This window comes from Varanus komodoensis, unplaced genomic scaffold (genome assembly GCF_004798865.1).
Source record: "Varanus komodoensis strain SLA01 unplaced genomic scaffold, ASM479886v1 scaffold14_1, whole genome shotgun sequence".
NCBI classification, from domain to species: domain Eukaryota; kingdom Metazoa; phylum Chordata; class Lepidosauria; order Squamata; family Varanidae; genus Varanus; species Varanus komodoensis.
In genome coordinates, this window is record NW_025335438.1 from 12,928,308 (window position 1) to 12,948,334 (window position 20,027).

At 40.7% G+C, this 20,027-nt stretch overlaps 1 protein-coding gene across 5 annotated transcripts in view; it reads right to left on the reverse strand.

Moving 5' to 3' along the window:
* Positions 1-752: 752 nt before the first annotated feature.
* The window catches only part of TRIM55 (tripartite motif containing 55), a 41,416-nt gene continuing 22,141 nt past the window's right edge, over positions 753-20,027 (reverse strand). For 2 of the 5 annotated variants that reach the window (XM_044424148.1, XM_044424146.1), the window contains exon 10: positions 753-1,584. In XM_044424148.1, coding sequence (XP_044280083.1) covers positions 1,465-1,584 — 120 coding nt within the window. In that variant the 3' untranslated portion in view covers positions 753-1,464. Of the gene's footprint in view, positions 1,585-15,502; positions 18,251-20,027 lie in introns of those variants that run through there. The other 3 variants (XM_044424145.1, XM_044424149.1, XM_044424147.1) reach the window with 2 other exon arrangements.

Below are 20,027 nucleotides of genomic sequence, written 5' to 3' on the forward strand. Positions count from 1 at the left end.
TTCCCGCCAGGGTTCCTGACCCTTGCACGAAGATGATGATACTCTCTTGGAGGGGGAGGGTATGTGAGGAGACAGAGGGGCTCACCCCTTTTCCTGGGGCCTTCCACAGGGCCAGGTCGAAGACAACAGGGCGAGGTTGGGAGTCCAGGTGGGGAGAGCAGTTTGCAAGGAAGCAGCAGCCAGGGGATCCGAGCACATGCGCAGCTGTACAGGATTGCGGACCGAGGCAGGGACAGCTGGGTTGGGGGGAGTGGTGTGCGAGGAGGGAACATAAACAGGAGGCAGAGGAAGGACAGGGGGAAGGAGAGAGAGGTGATGAGAGACGGCAAGAGAGCAAAGAGCGTGGAAACACACGTATGTTGGAGGAAAAGCTGGTGCGGCTGCCGCTGGCAGGCAGGCCAGGGCAAACCGCGAGCAGAGACTGGGCAGTGCTACTGCCAGGACGGAGCAGCTCATTGCCATAGTGACAGGGGGGAAGGGAGCCGGAGCAGGCAAGGGCAAGGCGCTGTGGGAAGCGTGCGGTGGAAGTGTAACAGAAGAATAAAGGCCTGGTGAGTGCACCAGCTTTCTTGTGTTGCTCTGCATGGAGAAGCTGGGAAAACAGGTCTTTGGCCCGTAGCCCCCTCCTGATGCGGTCACAGCGGTTTTAAAAAAATTCTGCTCTCTGAGATGTTTTATAGAGAGTAAGCTGTTTTAAAATTTGTTAGGTACACTAACTTGGAGGCCCAGGTCAGACAGAAAGATAGCTCATATGTATTTCAATAACTAATTTATTACTTAAGAGTTACTGACATCTGTTGAAAAGCTTACAAAGAGTCCTCAGGTCAAGAGACCTTCTGAATAATAAGAAGTTTATTAATAATAATGCCTTTAGTGAAGAAACACCTGATATTTTATCAAACAATGTTGATAAAGCACTTCTTTAAAACTGTGTAAGGAAATGCCCAAGACATTTACAAATATGCACCGTGTGCCTTTTCACACCTTACTTGTGAAAACAGTCTTGTGCTGCTTTTGCCTCAGCACATTCTTTTTTTGATATTAATTTTGTTTGGACACTGTTAGGTCAAATTCAATAACTATGCAGTAACTTGGCCATATCACAGATCAGCTATCATAGATAAAACCTTAGCCCATAAACCCAGTACCCATTTGTGGAGGCTACCTGGACAGGACATAAAGTGGTCATGTGATACCCACCATTACCTCAAAGACTTGTATGAGCTTGACCCTCACCTGGTTTATTGTTCACCATTAGCTCATATTCTTTCTTGATTCCCATCCCTCTCCCCGTGTTGTTCAGCTGCTTCCCAAACTATCGGAGTCAAATTCAATGCAACAGTTTTCAAAGTCTCCTGAGTAAAATCTAATCCACCATCTCTTCCCATGCATTATTTCTTCTCACTTTCAGCCATGTCTCCTGCTGCCTGTGGGTTCCTCGGAAGCCAGCTGGACTGAGAGTCATCATTCATTCAATGAGTTCAACCAGGAAAAAGAGAAGACATGACGAGCCGGCTCATCAACTCTTTCATTCCTCCCAATCCGTCCTTCCACTTGTCCTTGAGGGGAAGGCTCAGACCCAGTCTGGGAAGAAAATAACAATTGGCACAGGAAAGAACTGAATGATATTCATTAAAGATGTGGTCATGTATATTGACTATTTAGACCCATCAAAATCATTCTTTATAAGTATCTGATGTCTGTAAAATGAATATAGAAATGATACAAAGTTTTCATTCTCAATCCAGCAGAAAGTTTTCCTACACAAAATCCATTAAAGGATATTATATATGTGATCATATATTGTTCCCATTCATTTCATCAGGACTATTGCACAGGAAAACCCTACCAGATGATGTACTTTGAGGACAAGGCTAAGAAGTTCATGAGTAATTTAAAAATGAATAGTTAGTTGGAAATTTTGAGTACTGCTATAGAATAATGTTGGGCTTCTGGAGGTCCCATAAAATCTCTAGATCTTATGTTTTTCATGCTTCCTACACAGTTCAAGGAAAGTGGTGCAGTGAGCTATACTGGATGCCAGGCAAGGCATACTTTTTACTCAACAGAATCATTTCTCTTATTTCCCTTAAATTCAGAGCTCATATAGAGATGACAAGGATGATGTTCAATACAAAAGGCTCCCCACACCCCATTTCCTCATACTCTTAGAAAAACATCCTGCATATTACTGTGGTAAATGCATGGTACCGTCACAATGTAGAACACTGTGAGATTCCTATAAGTTTCATAACTCCAGCACAACATGTAAACATATACAGCTATGAACGATCACCAATGCTTATGATAAACTGCTATATGAGGTAGAAAGTGGTTTGGCATGTTCCAAAGATCTTTCTAAATACATACTGTTATTTTTCAAACCTGTATTAGTGAGGAATGAAGGCCTGTTAGGTATTAGTTTGCTTAGCATCACGCTGCTTGGACAAAATCATGCCATTGCATGAGAAGTCCTGTTGTTGAATGTGTGTGGAAAAAAAAATTGTTCACTTTTATCTAATCTGAGTTGTGAATTTTCTTTCAAGGGTCAGATTCTTTTCTCTTAGCAAGGTACCTGGTGAATGGATTTTTGCACGCTGCAGCATTATTTTAGATTCCTCTCTAAAATGCTAGAAATATTCCAATGTGAACTCCAGTTTTTAAGTGTTTTTAAAATGTTTTTAACATTTTTTAAAAAAATTTACTGTTGCAAATATAAATGTGGTGTTCAAATTTGTACACTCAGCATACTTTTCCAAATAGGCAGCACTTAATTATACACTCATTGCAGCTGAGCCCTACACTCTCTTTCCAAATACTAGTGCTCAACCTTGGAACCATACAGCTGAGCATGATGGGTATTTTGCATTTGGCTATTATGGATAGACTAAGCAATAATGGGAATATACTAAGCAAGATCTTAACAGAATAGTTATGCTGCTTGAAAGCTGAAAATTTTTCTTTGGAAGCCAGCCTTCTCTAACCTGGTGCCAGGGCTGGTGTTAGACATATTTGGACATCTGCTAAGGCCCCACTTCCCAAACAACAGGAATCCTTTGGTGTTGCTCCTCCTTTTCATTGCAACCTGCTTATTCACCGGCCAGATTTTCTGGCTTGCAACAGGTGAATTTACTAGTGTCAGCATCAGTCCTTCCCAAAGCTGTCACCCATCATTTTCCCCCAGAATTCTCAGAAGGACATTGTGTCTATTGATGGCATTGTGTCATTTCAAGGAGACTTGTCAGGTGAGCTACTTTGAGCTGCTGCAAAGAAGCAGAATCAACCAGAAAGGGTATTCTGCCCCTCCTAACTTCCTCATTTTGACCCCAAAGTTAGGCATGAAAATATTTCATTCAGCCTTACTTTGTATCAAGCTTGACCATGAAAACCTAGTAAGCCAAGAGCTGCAGTTGGGTAAATGGGTCTGTTCTTGGGTTGCAGCTGCTCTCTCTGGACATTCAGAGTGAGATTAGTAGCTATGCTGTTTGCCTTTCTGCTTCCACTATGTCTGACATTTGTATTCAAGAGATATTACATTCAGGATTGGATTCAGAGATGTACTCATGGAAGAGTTGTAGCAACAATGCAGTTCCATGAAAACGTTGCACAAATGGTAGCACAACTTGCACCGATTGTAATCTGTCTTTAAAGTAAGAACATACAATATGTTGTAAAACTATCTAATGCTTGCAGAATTGAGTGTGCTGGTTCAGGATCTGAGCATTAGCAAAATGAAATGGGGAATGGAAAAAAAAAATTGTTGCAGTTGTACAACATGCCTCTATTTATGTAAGACAGAATCTAGATCTCACCCTAGTGCTCTCCAGTGCTCAGTCCTGTAAGACTCCAGTGGACTTCACACCACTTGAAAAAGTAGGGGCTAGGACATTAAAAACCTGCTCATATCCAGAACACAGTCAACACAACATTGTATTTCATGGTCCCAAATTTAATGTTCAGGCAGTCACTGGTTTTGGAACTCAAAGCTGGCCTATTACTGATGTCAATGTTGAACCTCTTGGCAAATTTCCTAATTTCCAGCTGTATTTAATATATATAATATATTGATTACATTTATATTCTCTCTCCCCCCACTCCACTTTATTTGTTAAATCTCAAAGTGGCATACATAGATTCCCAGGAAGTCTCCTATAAGGCACTGATCAATTTCAGACCTGCTTAGCCTCAGGAAAATTGCTTAATCACGTGTCTCCAGACTACAGTACTGATAAAACAAACTGCAAATGTCCGCACTTTCAGATCAAGTCATTCAAGTTCTGGGGGACCACAACTGTGGTAAGAAAATCTGGTATATGATGGTTCTAACCATCTTTACCATGCACCATGGCTCTTAACATCTTTACATTATATCATCATTGCTACCTCACTATGGTGGTGGTAATGATGATGGAGAACTCACCAGGGGATCCTGATTCCTAAGTCTTGCCTACTGGGGTGCTTTGCTGCTTGTAGGAAGTAGCACAGAGGATTATAGAAGCCCCCTAAGTGCACGGATTCCATGAAAGTGTCTCCATGTCTGCAAGAGACTTCAGGGATGTGCTATACTAGTCCCGGCCCCTTCCCCAACGTACATCACTAGTAGGTAGCAGGGAAACTCCATTCTGCAAAGTTGTAAAGTTCCACTCAAGAAGAAGGAGAAATTCTTGTTAGAAGCTGTGATAAACAGGTTCTATGCTGTAACTTTATATCTCTCTTTGGTTTTCCTTATTTATCAATATAATTCCCAAGTCAAAGTTCATCTTGCATGCTCTGCTACTGTGCATCTATTATTGCTAGAGGACACCAATGTATTTTATCATCTGGTTACCCAGGAAAGGGCTTGATTTGTGTGGCCAAATGCACATGAGCCAAACTCCAATGTGACAGAAGTGTGACTTACATGGCATGGATCCAATCCTTTGTTCTTAGACACTGCTCTCTTGTTATAACCACCATTCCAATCCCTTATTTCTATATTTCTAGATTTATTCACCTTTAACAAAAGCAAATAGTTTTCCTTAGCTGAGATAGTGCTTAACTTTATATTTTTGGGAAATTGCTCCAGTAGTCAATAAGCATGATCCCAAAGTATCTGCATGTCACACACAGCATACACAGAAAGATACAGAAACACATTATTTTGAAGAGTGTCCCTCTCAGAACCTTTGATCTTGATGGGTAAGCCTTTGCACAATGGCCCCTTTTAATATTCTCATATGTAAGTGCATTAAAAATCCAACTGTTCATCTCCAGTACAGTCCAGCAAGAAATGATACAGTCCAGCAAGAAATTTACCACATGACTGCTGAACATGCATCTTGACTCTTATGCAATGCAAAGTGAGCATTGCATGTGTCTGGCATACTAGAGCTTTAAGCACAACCCTACATACAACTATATAAGGATGGATGTGCATTGATATCAACTTTTGTTTTTACAACCAAGAAGTTGTATGCAGTATTGAAGCATGTATATTAATTTGTTTTAATGTGTATGTTCTGAGTTATCAGTTCAAGAGGAAAGGAAAGCCTGATCTTAAATCCATGCATTTATTTTAATAAAGGCAAAATAAATTTACAATTTCCCATACAATTTCCTCTAAAACTGTTGGTATCAAACTTAGTTTATGAATAAAAGAATGTTCAAATTTTGCCAATTAAATTTGAACTTTCTTTGCCATGTCTAAGTAATTTTATCCAAAATTTACAAACAAAATATGAATGTGACGAATTAAGTTTTTAGAGTATTCATTCAAAAAGTAATTACTTTAAAAACAAATCAAATCCAGGACATAATAATCGGAAATAAAAATCCTATTTGTTTATGTCCTTGCCATTATAAAATGCATTTTGTGATAATATTTTATCACTTGACTCATTTACTGTTTTCAGTGCTCAGGAACTCCTTTTTGACCACTCAAAGATTTAGAAGGAATGGCTATTTTGAAACAATTTCAACTTTTTCTAAAGAGTTTCTTTTTACACTGTAATGTAGTATTGTTCCTATAGCAGAACTTCCTACAGCTGTCAAATCTTAGGATAACAATACAGCTAGAAGTGCAAAGATTTCTTTTCTTATGACTATTTATAATTATCTAGGAGCCAACTGAAATTCTTTGCTTATGAAATAAATTGTTCAACTACTTCACCGTAGGCAGGTAAAATATGCACCAGCAAACGCCATCCATCATAAGATTAGCTGTTCAATTCTCAGAAAGGTGGTTGGCCATGAACGTTTCGCGCCCATGGGGACTGAATGTCTCACCAAAATAGATTTTCATTCTGTTACAATTAGAGCTATGTGGCAAAAGGATAATGTAATGCTGTTTATTTCACACAACCTTAACAATTCCAAAAATAGTCTAGAGCAAATGAATTCAGTGTTTCTCTTTGCATGTAGGCTGGTTAAGTTCCCTGAAGGATATAATGTCAAGCATACTTTAGGGAGCTTAAACTAATGAAGAAACCATTTTAGGGGATGGGGACCCTTTACAGTTTAGCATGAATATTCCTCGGGGCTCAGCTGAAAATGCCACTCTTCATTACATTCCTAATCTATCTCAATGAAACTACGAAGTTGTCAATTAAAAGAAAAGATCCAAGTTTCAAGCATTCTCACCTGTAATACAATATTGCATTACCAGATGTGGCTTCCATCTGGGTGAAGGTGGTGGGTAAGCATCAGGAAGTGGCTCTAGATGGATCCCGTGAACACCCTGTCCCTTGTCACTATGCATTGTACCATGTCACCTGTCTGATGCTTTGCAGGGTCAACTGGAAGCAGGACATTTTGTCTACAGGCAGTGTATTGCTTGATCACTTTCTGCTAGGACAAACACATCTGGTGGCTACTAGTTAATTATTAAATTTGCCTTCACTGTTTAAAACTAAACGAAATACCAAGTTGTAGGCCTTTGATGTTGCTGAAGTAGAAGAAAAAGAGTCACTAAGCAATTTTATTGTTATTTTTCTTGTGTTTGTGTGTGTGACTTTAGAAGATTACAGTCAATTTATGTTTTTAATTTAGAATTATTTGGGGGCCAATTATTTGGGGGTGGACACCTCCTTCCATGCTCTATTAAAACAATTTCAAACAGTTAATTGGCATTTTTCATGCAGACACTTGACTGGACTTTTTAAATCTAGATTTGAACTTTAAACTACCACTACTGGATTACCATTGAATTTCAGTCAGGAGTGACAATTCAATGGTGAGAAAAAAAAGCAGCATTTCCCCTTCTAAAGATAGTGAATAGGACACATAAGCTTGTTTCAATGCAAAATCCTAAAGCCTCCAGGAGCTTTCATTAAAACAAGGTGCATATTCCCTAGATGCCTGGTTTTAAAGGGATAATGCAACTTTTTTTCTTGACATTTTTGTGAGCCATTAAAATTTGACAATGATTCTGCAATGCAGCAGTTGAAATATCAGGATGGTGGTAAATAGAAAAGGTAGGGGACATACACAGCTCACATGTTGTCCAGCCCTATGCTAAAGGAAGTCCTAAACTCTCCGTTAAGAAATTACCTACTTCTTTACAATGTTGTGCAGCAAACATGGAGTTCATTTGTTCAGTCATATCTGTCCTTTTAGCCTGCCTTTAGCTCTTCATATTCCCAGTATTAATGAAGCACATGAGATTGCAGGAGAGGCAATTGGTCCTCCAAAAGGTCCAAAATGCAGAAGTGAATGAACTCAGTGTAGCCAGAATCTTTTACCCATATGCTAATAGACTCTAACTTTCTACTAATGCCACCATCTAGATCTATCATAAGTTCTTAGAAGTAATTGGCCCTCTCCAGCCTTTCTAAGTAAAAAAGCCTTAACTAGCAGTTTCAATCCGCTGAAACATCTCATTAACCAAGTGAAAAAAACCATACATTTATAGACTGAGATCAAACTATTAAGTAATTGTTAAGCAATTTTCCACAGCAACTTTTTGCTAGCTGCTTTAGAGATATTTACTAAAGTGTTGCCTGCATGAATGTAGGTCCTGAAAAATGATCTGTATCTGTGGTGTATCTGCTGTGAGAAAGCTAATTTATATACTCACTTCCAATTTGTTTGTTTAATATTCATAAAGTAATAGAGAATCATCAAATGAAGAACTTGCAAGTTCTGTGTTGTAAAAAGTACTCTTCAAGCTGTTTTCTAAAGAAACTTTCTTTCTTTGTAGCAGAGAAGGACAAAGATTCTTGCTGTGTTACAGAGCGAAGTCTAAATGTGCCACTTAGGAAGGAGACAGGACTGTAAAGTATAGACTGTTCTTTGAATGGACCTGATAAATGACATCCATTACCATTTAAGATTATGACTCATGAGTTTGTCCCATGGATTCATTGGATCAGGTAACAAACCTTGCATAATTGGTGGGGCTTGGATGCATGTATCATTGATCATGAATGAATGACTTAGCTGAGATATTGCAAATATGCCAGGAAGAGTGCCTAATAAAATGATGGGCACACTGCACGTGCCATGGAGTCCAGCTCGATTCCATAACAGCTCCATAAATAGAGCATCTTACTGAGACATCGTTGCCATCAGCGCATTCTAATTCTTTAACATTACTCAGTAGTTGGAAAGAGTCCACTCTACAATGTCAACATCACTCCATATTCTGATTTCCAGTTATTTCTAGATTGTTTTCATCTCATAAAGCTTTAGAGATATCAGCACTGTAAGCTGAATTAGTCTATGGACTCATCTATAAACTGTATAACTTATTTTCATAATTATGAGAATTGTCCTTTACTCCACTATACAGATCAGTTCAGCCATTAAAGAGAGCTTTCTCTTATAAACTTTTTGTGACATCACAGAAAACATAATGCAAACATATATTAGCCATTGTGCATTGTGCAAGTGACTTATGAGAAATATGAAGAGTTGGGGGGGGAAACTAGAAAAATGTGGATTTCCCTCAAACTTTCCAAAAAATCCTAGGGAAAATTGTTGTGCATGTGTTTTTTTCTTTAAATTCTCGTTGTCTCATTTTTCTTCTCAGGCCTTTACATCTCTCATGAAAATAAAGAAAAATATCCCTTTAACTTCACAAAATAAATGGGAGAATAATTTACTGTTAAGGGCAACTATTTTTCACCCCCTTAAAAACAAGATAAATGAACTAATGTATATAAAATGATGCAATCAGGGGATATAGGTATGTTACAAACAATATCTAGTTGGTACTCTTGATACATGTGCATAGTCCACTGAGATAATTTAAGGTAATTTAGTAGAGGCCAGAATTTGGGTATTTTTCAATTTTCAGTGAAGCATATTCAGGTAATTTTCAGTTTTCATAAAGGCAACTTTAGCTTGCCAGTGCTTGTATTTGAATGGCGGATAGGATAGGATTATTCTAAAATCAGTTATCAGAAGGTACCCCATGACTCACAATATAGTCTGTAGATGTGACTTTACATGCTAGGGGGAGGAATCACTAGCAACATTAATTACAACACCATTGCCTGGGAACATTACACAAAGTTTTGTCCTTAAAACAGCTCATCACTGCTAGTGAATCACATATGTAACATTCAAAAATAAGAAGAGAAGGTTAAATTAAAAAGAAATAGGGATAGGCTTGCTTAAATTAAGTTTAATGCCGCAATCCTTCACCCCTTTTCATTAAACTCCATTGAACTCAGTGGGACGTAGCATCTGAGTAGACATGTATAGGCACATGAAGCAAATGTGCCTAACACATATAATTAGATGTGGTGTCAGGGGATGGCCCAGGAGTACCGGAAGCCTGAATCCTTTCTTTGGATCCCCAAATTTATGCCCCACCGTCCTGATGAACACAGGCAATTGCTGCAATAAAGGTATAGATCTCTGTTGCTGACTCTTTGCCCAGTTGCTCCCCCATTATACTCTTCTCCTGGTTTGTTTGCTTGGTTGGTTTTGGTCAAATCAGATGCCCTCCTTCTGCTTCCTATTCATGCATCTCTTTTTACAGAGCGGTTGTCCTTAGGAAACACACACAGAGAGACTTTGGAACATATATAAATTGGCATTTGCAAATATGTACATGTCAGGGGGTTGGGGGGTTTTCCTGTGGGCCTGAGCCCTGGATTTTTAAGAACCTAACGCCACCCCTGCTTTATTTTATTTTATGTTAGACTTTTATAAACTGTTCAATTAGCAATGGTGTACGATATAACTGTGGCCCATTTTTAATAGGAAAAAAGCATTGTTGGAAGAGTGAGCAGACTTGGGGAAGCAAGAGGAAGGGGTTGATAAATCTTTTTTCCAACATAATTTTCCTTCTCCAAATCTCTGTCCATCATCACCCCTGAATTCTGAATATGTGCAAGAGAAAGCTCATATTTGTGGGGAGAAAGGAAGTGCTATGGAAGCAATTTAAAGCAGAGAAACAGTAAGTAGGAAGGGGTGCCAACCACTTCTCCACAACTGGGCCTGTAGCTTCCTCCTGTGTTGCCTTCTGAATCTAAACAAGGGGCACATGACTACAGTTAACATTGCATATTGTGTGCAATTTGTTCCTTGACTCTTGTAATAAGCAACTCAAGTATAGGATAAGCCATGTGAAAGGTAGGTTATATGTTTCTCCAGAACATTTTCTTGAAACAAAGTTGGATGATGGATGAAGGGGGAAGAGTGGGGGGATGTACTTGGATGATATTCTGTGACTGTCTGCTTCTGTCTACTTTCATGATTATGCAAAACTCATTAGGAATTTCTCCAGCACAAACCCCATCCTAATGAATGTGTTTGTTGCTTGCTCGTTTGTTTAAATGGGAGATGCACAAAACTGCTGCTTCACCAGCAGTTGAAAGACACTCAAGAAGTACATGTTAATCTCAGGAGGCTTGGGGGTAGATAGGGAAGGACTTTTTCTCAGGACTGTGCACTGGACTGGAAACCTCCAGGCAATTAAAGGCATGCAGTCACTTGAGGTCTGGGACTATGATGATCTTGGAAAAGCAATATCTTCCTGTGATTTTTTTTCTTTGACAATGACCGTCTAATTCCTGTGTATTCCCTAGGAAGACACAAAATTATTATATCCAAGGCCTCCCACATTGTGGACCTTAGTTTGAAAATAATGTGAAGTGGAAATATTGCTTATTTTGATCCCTTACTCCTATCTGCATTTACTAGCTCTCACAGCAGTCCCAACAGCTTAAACATTTAAAGAGAGTAAGGGAGATTTGCTAACCTGGTGCCCCTTATTGCTGATGCTTTGGACTTCAGCTTAGCCCCAGAAAGCATGGCCAATATTTTGGAACACTCGGTGTTATAGTCCACAATATCTGGAGAGCACTAGGTTAGGGAAGACTGGAGTGAGGTTTAAAAATGAAATGACCTAATTTGAACAGGAAAATGGTTTCATTTATTACCTTTTTTCCTACCTTTGGGCAAGAACAGCATTTTGCAAATATTGAATAAACCAACAACCAGAGTAAATGACAAACAAGAAATAGGGCTCTGCTGTGATCCATTGGCTGAACATGGTCCAAATACCTTTGATAGGTGTGAAAGGATGATTTGAAACAAGGGAGTAAAAGCTTTAAAAGGATAGCAAAGAAAATTATTTAGTCCAAAGGTGGGGAGGGGCCAAAATCAGATACCACAAGGTGTGGGGAAGCAGGCACTTACGCAGAGGAGGGCCAAATACTTCCTGATTGTTTAATTGACAAGCTTGGCAGGACAAATGACCTACTGTAGCCCACCGGGGACAGGGCTGGATTGGGAAGGGCTGGTGTTGGGGCAGCGCGGAGTAGGCGGGCGGAAAGAGTGTAATCTCTCAGTACCCAGTCAATTAGGGGAAAGGAGGAGGGACCAAGCGGCCGGGCGCAGGGGTTCAAAAAGCCTGTGTGAGCATGTGCTCAGGTGGACAGAACAATGGAAAGGCAAGCCATTCCCTTCTGTTCCCTTTATTGCAATAAAGTTCTAAAAAGAAGTCTCTGCCTGCCTGGGATATTTTTCGCTTCCGACCGGAAAGGAAAGAGCGTTGTCTAACACCTTGAAATTCCTTTTGCATGTGTTGAAGATCAGTGTCCCTGCCTCTGGTAGGTTAACAAAATAGTTCAAAATTATGAATACTGAAGATTTCAAGATCAGTGCTGGATGGAGGAGAACAGAAATGTGTGTGTGTTTATGTGTGAATTCTGGCAAAGGAGAAAGAACATGAATCTATTCCTCTCTTGAACATAATTCATTTTAGGATTTCTATGATCCAATAATCTAGCCTTGACTTCGGAACACTTCCAACTTCAAATATAAATCCCATCTAACACACTTAGACTACACATGTGTAAAATAATTAAGCACATGCTTAAGGTTTTTTGTTTTTTTGGGGTGGGGTTGGACTGAGTACAGACAGGTTGAAGCCTGGAAAGCTATTTTTCAAAACTTAATTCAAGTGCTGAAATAGCTGCGGGTGATTCTATAACCAAAATCCTGCATTTTTAAACAGCAGCTTAAATATTATAATCAGCATTTATTATTTGAAGCTCAAAGGGAGCATGCCATTAATTTACAGTTTGATCTTTAAGTCCCATCTTTTTAATGATCTTATTAGCCACTGTGCACTTAAAGCAATCTCCGTAACTTGAAATCGTCTGAGATTTAGTATAATGCAGTCTTTCTTGACCTTTGATGCATTGCATTACTTAGGCAGACCTTTTTATGTTAATTGTGTGTGTGGGGGGGGGGAACTGTGGCAGAAAAGTACTGCTATGGTATGTGAGTGAAAGGAGAAGGGAACTTTTGGAAATTCCAGGAATGGAGATAAAGTTGTTGTTAGTCGCGAAGTCATGTCCGACCCATCACGACCCCATGGACAACATTCCTCCAGGCCCTCCTGTCCTCCACCATCCCCTGGAGTCCACCCAAGCTCACACCAACTGCCTCAGTGACTCCATCAAGCCACCTCATCCTGTGCTGTCCCCTTCTTTTGTCATCTATTGTTCCCAGCATTAGGCTCTTCTCCCGGGAGTCCTTCCTTCTCATTAGGTGGCCAAAGTATTTGAGTTAGGTGGCCAAAGTATTTGAGCTGTCCAGGTTTTCCATAGCTTTCCTCCCCAGGAGCAAGCGTCTTTTAATTTCTTGGCTGCAGCCCCTGTCCGCAGTGATCTTGGAGCCCAGGAAAATAAAATCTGTCACTACCTCTATTTCTTCCCCATCTGTTTGCCAGGAAGTGAGAGGACCGGATGCCATGATCTTAGTTTTCTTAATGTTGAGTTTCAAGCCAACTTCTGCACTCTCCTCCTTCACCTGCATCAAGAGGCTCTTTAGTTCCTCTTCACTTTCTGCCATGAGAGTGGTATCATCTGTATATCTAAGGTTGTTGATATTTCTCCCAGCAATCTTAATTCCAACTGGTGATTCAGCTAGCCCCGCCTTTCTCATGATGTGCTCTGCATGTAAGTTAAATAGGCAGGGCAACAGTATACAGCCTTGCCGAACTCCTTTCTCAATTTTGAACCAATCAGTGGTTCTGTGTCCAGTTCTCACTGTTGCTTCTTGACCCACATATAGGCTTCTCAAGAGACAAATAAGATGGTCAGGTACTCCCATCTCTTTTATAACTTGCCACAATTTGTTGTGATCCACACAATCAAAGGCTTTAGCATAGTCAATGAAGCAGAAGTAGATGTTTTTCTGGAACTCCCTAGCTTTCTCCCTGATCCAGCGTATGTTGGCAATTTGATCTCTAGTTCCTCTCCCTCTTCAAAATCCTGCCTGTACTTCTGGTAGTTCTCGGTCCACATACTGCTGGAGCCTAGCTTGTAGGATTTTGAGCATAACTTTGCTAGCATGTGAAATGAGTGCAATGGTGCGGTAGTTTGAACATTCTTTGGCATTGCCCTTCTTAGGGATGGGAATGTAAACTGACCTTTTCCAATCCTGTGGCCACTGCTGAGTTTTCCAAATTTGCTGGCATATTGAGTGTAGCGCTTTTACTGCATCGTCTTTTAGGATTTTGAATAGCTCAGCTGGAATACTGTTGCCTCCACTAGCTTTGTTGTTGCTCAGACTTCCTAAGGCCCATTTGACTTCACATTCCCGGATGTCTGGCTCGAGGTCAGTGACCACCCCATCGTGGTTATCAGGGATGTTAAGCTCTTTCTTGTATAGTTCTTTTGTGTAATCTTGCCAACTCTTCTTAATCTCTTCTGCCTCTGTTAGGTCCCTGCCATTTTATCGTGCCCATCTTTGCATGAAACGTTCCCTTCATATCTCCAATTTGCTTGAAGAGATCTCTGGTCCTCCCTATTCTATTGTTTTCTTCTATTTCTTTGCACTGTTCATTTAAGAAGGCATTCTTATCTCTTCTAGCTGTTCTCTGGAATTCTGCATTCAGTTGGGTGCATCTTTCTCTTTCTCCCTTGCCTTTCGCTTCCCTTCTTTCCTCTGCTATTTGTAAAGCTTCCTCAGACAGCCATTTTGCTTTCTTGCATTTCTTTTTCTTTGGGATGGGTTTAGTTGCTGCCTCTTGTACAATGTTGCAAACATCCATCCATAGTTCTTCAGGCACTCTGTCTATCAGATCTAATTCCTTAAATTTATTTGTCACCTCTATTGTATATTCCTCAGGGATATGATTTAGGTCATACCTGAGTGGCCTAGTGCTCTTCCCTACTTTCTTCAATTTAAGCCTAAATTTTGCAGCAAGAAGCTCATGATCTGAGCCATAGTCAGCTCCTGGTCTTGTTTTTACTGAAGAGCACATAGTCAATCTGATTTCTGTGTTGACCGTCTGGTGATGTCCATGTGTAGAGCCATCTCTTGGATTGTAAGAAAAGAGTGTTTGCTATGACCATCGTATTCTCTTGACAAAATTCTACCAGCCCGTGCCCTGCTTCATTTTGTACTCCAAGGCCAAACTTGCCTGTTATTCCGGTTATCTTTTGGCTTCCTACTTTAGCATTCCAATCCCCCATGGTGATAAGTACATCATTTTTGGGTGTTAATTCTAGAAGGTGTTGTAGGCCTTCACAGAACTGGTCAACTTCAACCTCTTCAGCACCAGTGGTTGGGGCATAGACTTGGACTACTGTGATGTTGAATGGTTTTCCTTGGATTCGAACTGAGATCATTCTGTCATTTTGGAGATTGTATCCCAGTACTGCTTTTCCTACTCTTTTATTGACTATGAAGGCTACTCCATTTCTTCTGAGGGATTCTTGCTCGCAGTAGTATACCTGATGGTCATCTGAATTAAATTCCCCCATTCCTGTCCATTTTAGTTCACTGATTGCTAAGATGTTGATGTTCATTCTTGTTACCTCTTGTCTGACCACATCCAGCTTGCCTTGATTCATGGATCTTACATTCCAGGTTCCTATGGAGTATAGATCTTTGCTGCATCGGACTCTCCTTTCACCACCAGATACACCTGCAACTGAGTGTCGTTTCGGCTTTGACCCAGTCGCTTCATTCTTTCTGGCGCTACTAGTACTAGCCCTCCGCTCTTCCTCAGTAGCATACTGGGCACCTTCCGACCTGAGGGGCTCATCTTCCAGCGTCATATCTTTTTGCCTTTTGGTACTGTCCATGGGGTTTTCCTGGCAAAGATACTGGAGTGGGTGCCATTTCCTTCTCCAGTGGATCACGTTTTCTCTCTGCTATGACCTGTCCATCTTGTAACGGGGATAAAGTAACAGCTGGCTAATTAGGGAGTGGTGGAATGTGAGCTTACATATGAATAACCAGAATAGAAAGTTGTGGTTCAGTTGTTTTTTTTCTTGGATGATTAATTGTCACAGGAAGGTGAACAGGAAGGTAAACTATTAGGAAGACAACTTAGCAAAGCTTTTTTAAATGGGATGAACATGAAACAGCAATTTTACTAATGTTACATTACATCTGCATGACTACCTGTTCCTTTATAAATATTGAAACTGCCTGTTAGTTTTAGTGCGCTGATTAGAATTCACATGCTGAGATAATGTTCTCTACAGCAAAGACCTCCAGTCTTTTTGAACTGTGCTGAGGATGCAAGATCCTAATGAACCATGTGGTATTCTTATCTCACATATACTAATCAGTTATATACAGTGTGCTTCTATCAGTTTTAACCTGGCAAAATAAAGGAACCATCAGATATAGATGGTGACTTAATGGATGCATGACACATTCCTTGTTGCTTCAGAATACACTCTGATAAACCCCTCATGGCAACACTTTCTACATTGTCATCTATCTCATTTGAATCTGAGACAACTGGAAAAAAATAGAGCCACTAGGTTGCTTTCTTGGCTTGAGAAGTCTAAACAGTATATCAGCTGCTAAAAGAGTGATCCTATTCCCCCATACATTGTCTGATGCCCCCCATAGGATAGTTCAGACCTCCAGCTCTGAAATCAGAAACAGCATGCCAACCTTGGAGCTGGGAATCTTGTGGAAGGAACCTTATCAACTGCTCTCTAAGGTTTGTAAAGTGATCTTGGAGAAGGGTTCCTTGGGGCATGGGGGGGGTGGCACTGGTAGGAGATCTGAGTGACCAGGACATAAGTTGTTCTGAAGCCACTTCAGCATCCTTCCATTCTGCTCTGAGGTGACACCCACAGCAAAAGCACCTATTTTCAGCTTCAACTGGTACAACCGTAGCAACCATTCCTGGATATAGATAGCCTTGTCACTGTGATCCATGCACTGGTAACTGTAAGACTGGACTATTGTAATACACTCTATGTGGGTCTGCCCTCGCTACTGGTTTGGAAGCTACAGATAGGGAAGAATACAGCAGCTAGATTGCTCAGTAGAGCTTTTTACCATGTTCATATGAGTTTTAGGTTGACAGCTGTGCACTGGCTGCCACTCAGCTATTGAGTAATATTCAAGGATTTTACAAGGCCCTAAATAACTCAGGACAAAAGTATCAGAAAGACTGTCTTGCCCTGTCTAGCTTACCCCAGTCTCTCTATTCTGAGAGGGAGAACTTGTTTACTATACCTGCCATACTGAGGCTGGCTTGGCAATGCTGTAAAGGAAGAACTTTAAAAAACTGCAGTCATATAAGGTAAAGCTTCCAAAGGAAGAGTGACATTTTTCAGCTGCATGTTCTAGCTAAACTGAAATGTTCCAATAGTTTCTTTAATTTTCAGGATACTTCCAAACAAGGCTGTAATTTCTGATCTATTCAGCAACTGCCCTGTCTCATTCATGGCATTTTATGGGGTGTGGTCCATTGATAAAGCTAAGCAGGAAACTAATATTTGAAGGGAGACAGTCTGGAAATCTCATGTCACTTCTTCTTCTGATGTTTTTAATGGATGAGCAGGAAATAGCAAAAAAAAAAATCTGTTTCGTGCTTACTATAACAAAAACAGATAAATTTGGAAAAAACAGGCAATACATACATAGGGCTGTAAAATAAAAAAGGGGTTTATCTTTGAATGTCACCCTTACTTCCCCCTGATATTGCAATGATATAACAACATCAACAAGAACAACACCAACAATAAACCCCCTGCACACTGTAAATGTTTATGACAAGGAGAAGGCTAGCCAAACAGTCATGGACATATTATTTCTGGCAGGATGGACATTCAATCAAGTGATGTCCATTTACATTGTGAGGTGGTACCTTATCACAGGGACCTGTTCACATGCTTATTACAAATGTGTAAAGTTCCCTCCTTCCTTCCTTAGTCTTCTCTACTGAACATGTCAGAAGCATCTTTGGGATGGGTAATCAGCCTCTCCATTACTGTGGCTATTTTTGTGGACAGCAAAGGGAACTGCCCCTTGCTGCATCTAGAGCACTCTCCTCAAGCCTGGTGCCCTCCAGTTACAACTGCCAGCAGCCCGTCAGCGTGGTCAATGGTCAGCGAAGATGGGCTATAGTTCAAAGCATCTGGAGGACAGAAGGTTATAGAAAACTGAACTACAATTTTGAATAACTTCAGCAATGCCAAAAATCTAAAACACCAGTCCATGAGATTGCATTTTTTCACCTTTCTCTCTTTCTAAAAACATGGTCATGTTTTTAACCACGCAGGACTGCACTCCAGGATTACATTTAAGAGGAATGGGGAGAAGCTATGGACAGCATATATTACATGATAGCATGGTCCTTTTAGATGGGAAGAATGCAATATTTGTTTCTAAACTACCTGCAGGCATTACCAAAGAAATGACTTGTGCTGTTAGTTAAGGATAAAACAAAACAGTTCCTACCCCTTAAAGTATAAATCATGTACTGAATCTGATTCCAGAGGTGATGCAGTATGATAAGAAAAGCCAAAAATGATATGCAGAATGCTAACCCCTGTGAGGAAATAATAAGAAGAATACTTCACTAATGTTATCAGAGTAAATTGCTCATTATTATTGAGCTTAGTGCAGAAGACATTCAGTTTTCAGAAGACACTTTTACCCAGTTGCTTCTTGCCTTTTTTTTAAAAAAATGTGTGGTTATGACAAAAATACCTAGATAGATTTGAACAACTCTAAATCGAAATCTGTTGCAGATTAGTTTTTGCAAGAAGCACATGAACAAACAAAATGTCAGCTAGACATAAATATACTCTAACCCTCTTACTAGAAGCCACCCTGTCTAAATACACTGCATATGGTCACTGAACTACTCCCCCTAGGACATACTTCTGCTGCAAACATTTATCTGTTTTCTACCAGTATCGCTATCTGCCAAAGAAATTAGAGGTCTCAAGGAGGGGTCAGCACTGGCACATGGTAGCCTCAGACTGCTGCTGGGGTCTCAGTATCCCCTGGCAGTGCCAGAGACTTGCCCTGAGCCATTAACACTGGTACATCTGGGTACTGCAAGGAGTTGAAGTGGTAATTCAGACATAGCTGTCCTGTGCTGATCACAAGAGGCCCTTTGGTATAAGAGGGAGCAAAGTCACCAGAGGACATTGCACTGAGAGCTAGTCAAACCTGGAGTGGGTTGCATCTCGACATCCCCTTAGAGAATAAACTGGTATTTACTCCTATGACACTTCTTAAACTCTTCCTTATTCCTCCTCTTTCTCTCAGCTAATCCTATGCTTATGTTAGAGGTTTGCTAATTTTCTCTTCCACGGTGCTTTTCTCCCATTCCAAAGTATAGCTCAATGCTCCAGTCACTCATGGCTGCTGAACAGCTTGTGCCTGCTATAATTGTCCTCTTATCCTTTTGCACCTTTCTGTCCTTTTCTCATGTAGCTCTCTTCCAAACCTAATGTTTTAGGACTTCAATCTGTCAAGAGCTGCCAGGTTCAATCCAGGTGCCTTTACGTCCCTTGGCCTAGTTATATGTGGCACATAGCAATCACATCCCCCCCCCCCGCCCCAAGTAAATGCCAGATGCAAGGTGGGTGGGGTGAGGGACAGAAGAGTCATCAGCATCGCAGTGCACAGAGAGCACATTTTCCTTGCTCAGCAGCAGTCTCAGTAAAAATCCCTTTGGTGGCACTGAGTCTTACAAAAAGCCTCCCACTGGTATCAATGGGAGATGCCCCCTTTCCCCATGCTCCATGGGAAGGGTAATTTTTTTCTGAGATTGTGGCTGGGAGTGAAAGTTTGGTTCTCACCCCCCCCACACACACACGTGTTGTGATGTCAATCATCATAGCTCCTTCCCATGCTTGATATTTCTTTTTAAAAAACAAAACAAAGCAACACTGATCACTAATGTTACATCGTTAGTATCACATGTAGTTAAGCAATGTGTGAGCTGACAGAACTGCAGCTGGGAGCCCCTTCCTGACAGCAAAATGTTTCCAAGATCTGGACTGAATCCACCAGCCCAAGCTGATCATTGGGTCCTCTTGGACAGGAGAGGCTGTAAGTCTTTCTGTACAGGCAGGACCTTGCAAAAAGATCTTCTGGGCTCTGTTGTGTGGCCTCCAGCTCCAAGGGCCTGGTTCAGCTCCTGGTTCCCAGCCCTGGCAGCTTCTTCCAGCTCAGCCTTGACCCCATTTGCTGCACAGCCACAGTGCCCTGTGACAATGGATCAAATGTTGGCTTGGCAGCGTAGCTCCTAATAGCTTTAATCAGCAAGCATCTCAAGATATCATCAGTATAAAAGACATTATCTGATGCTG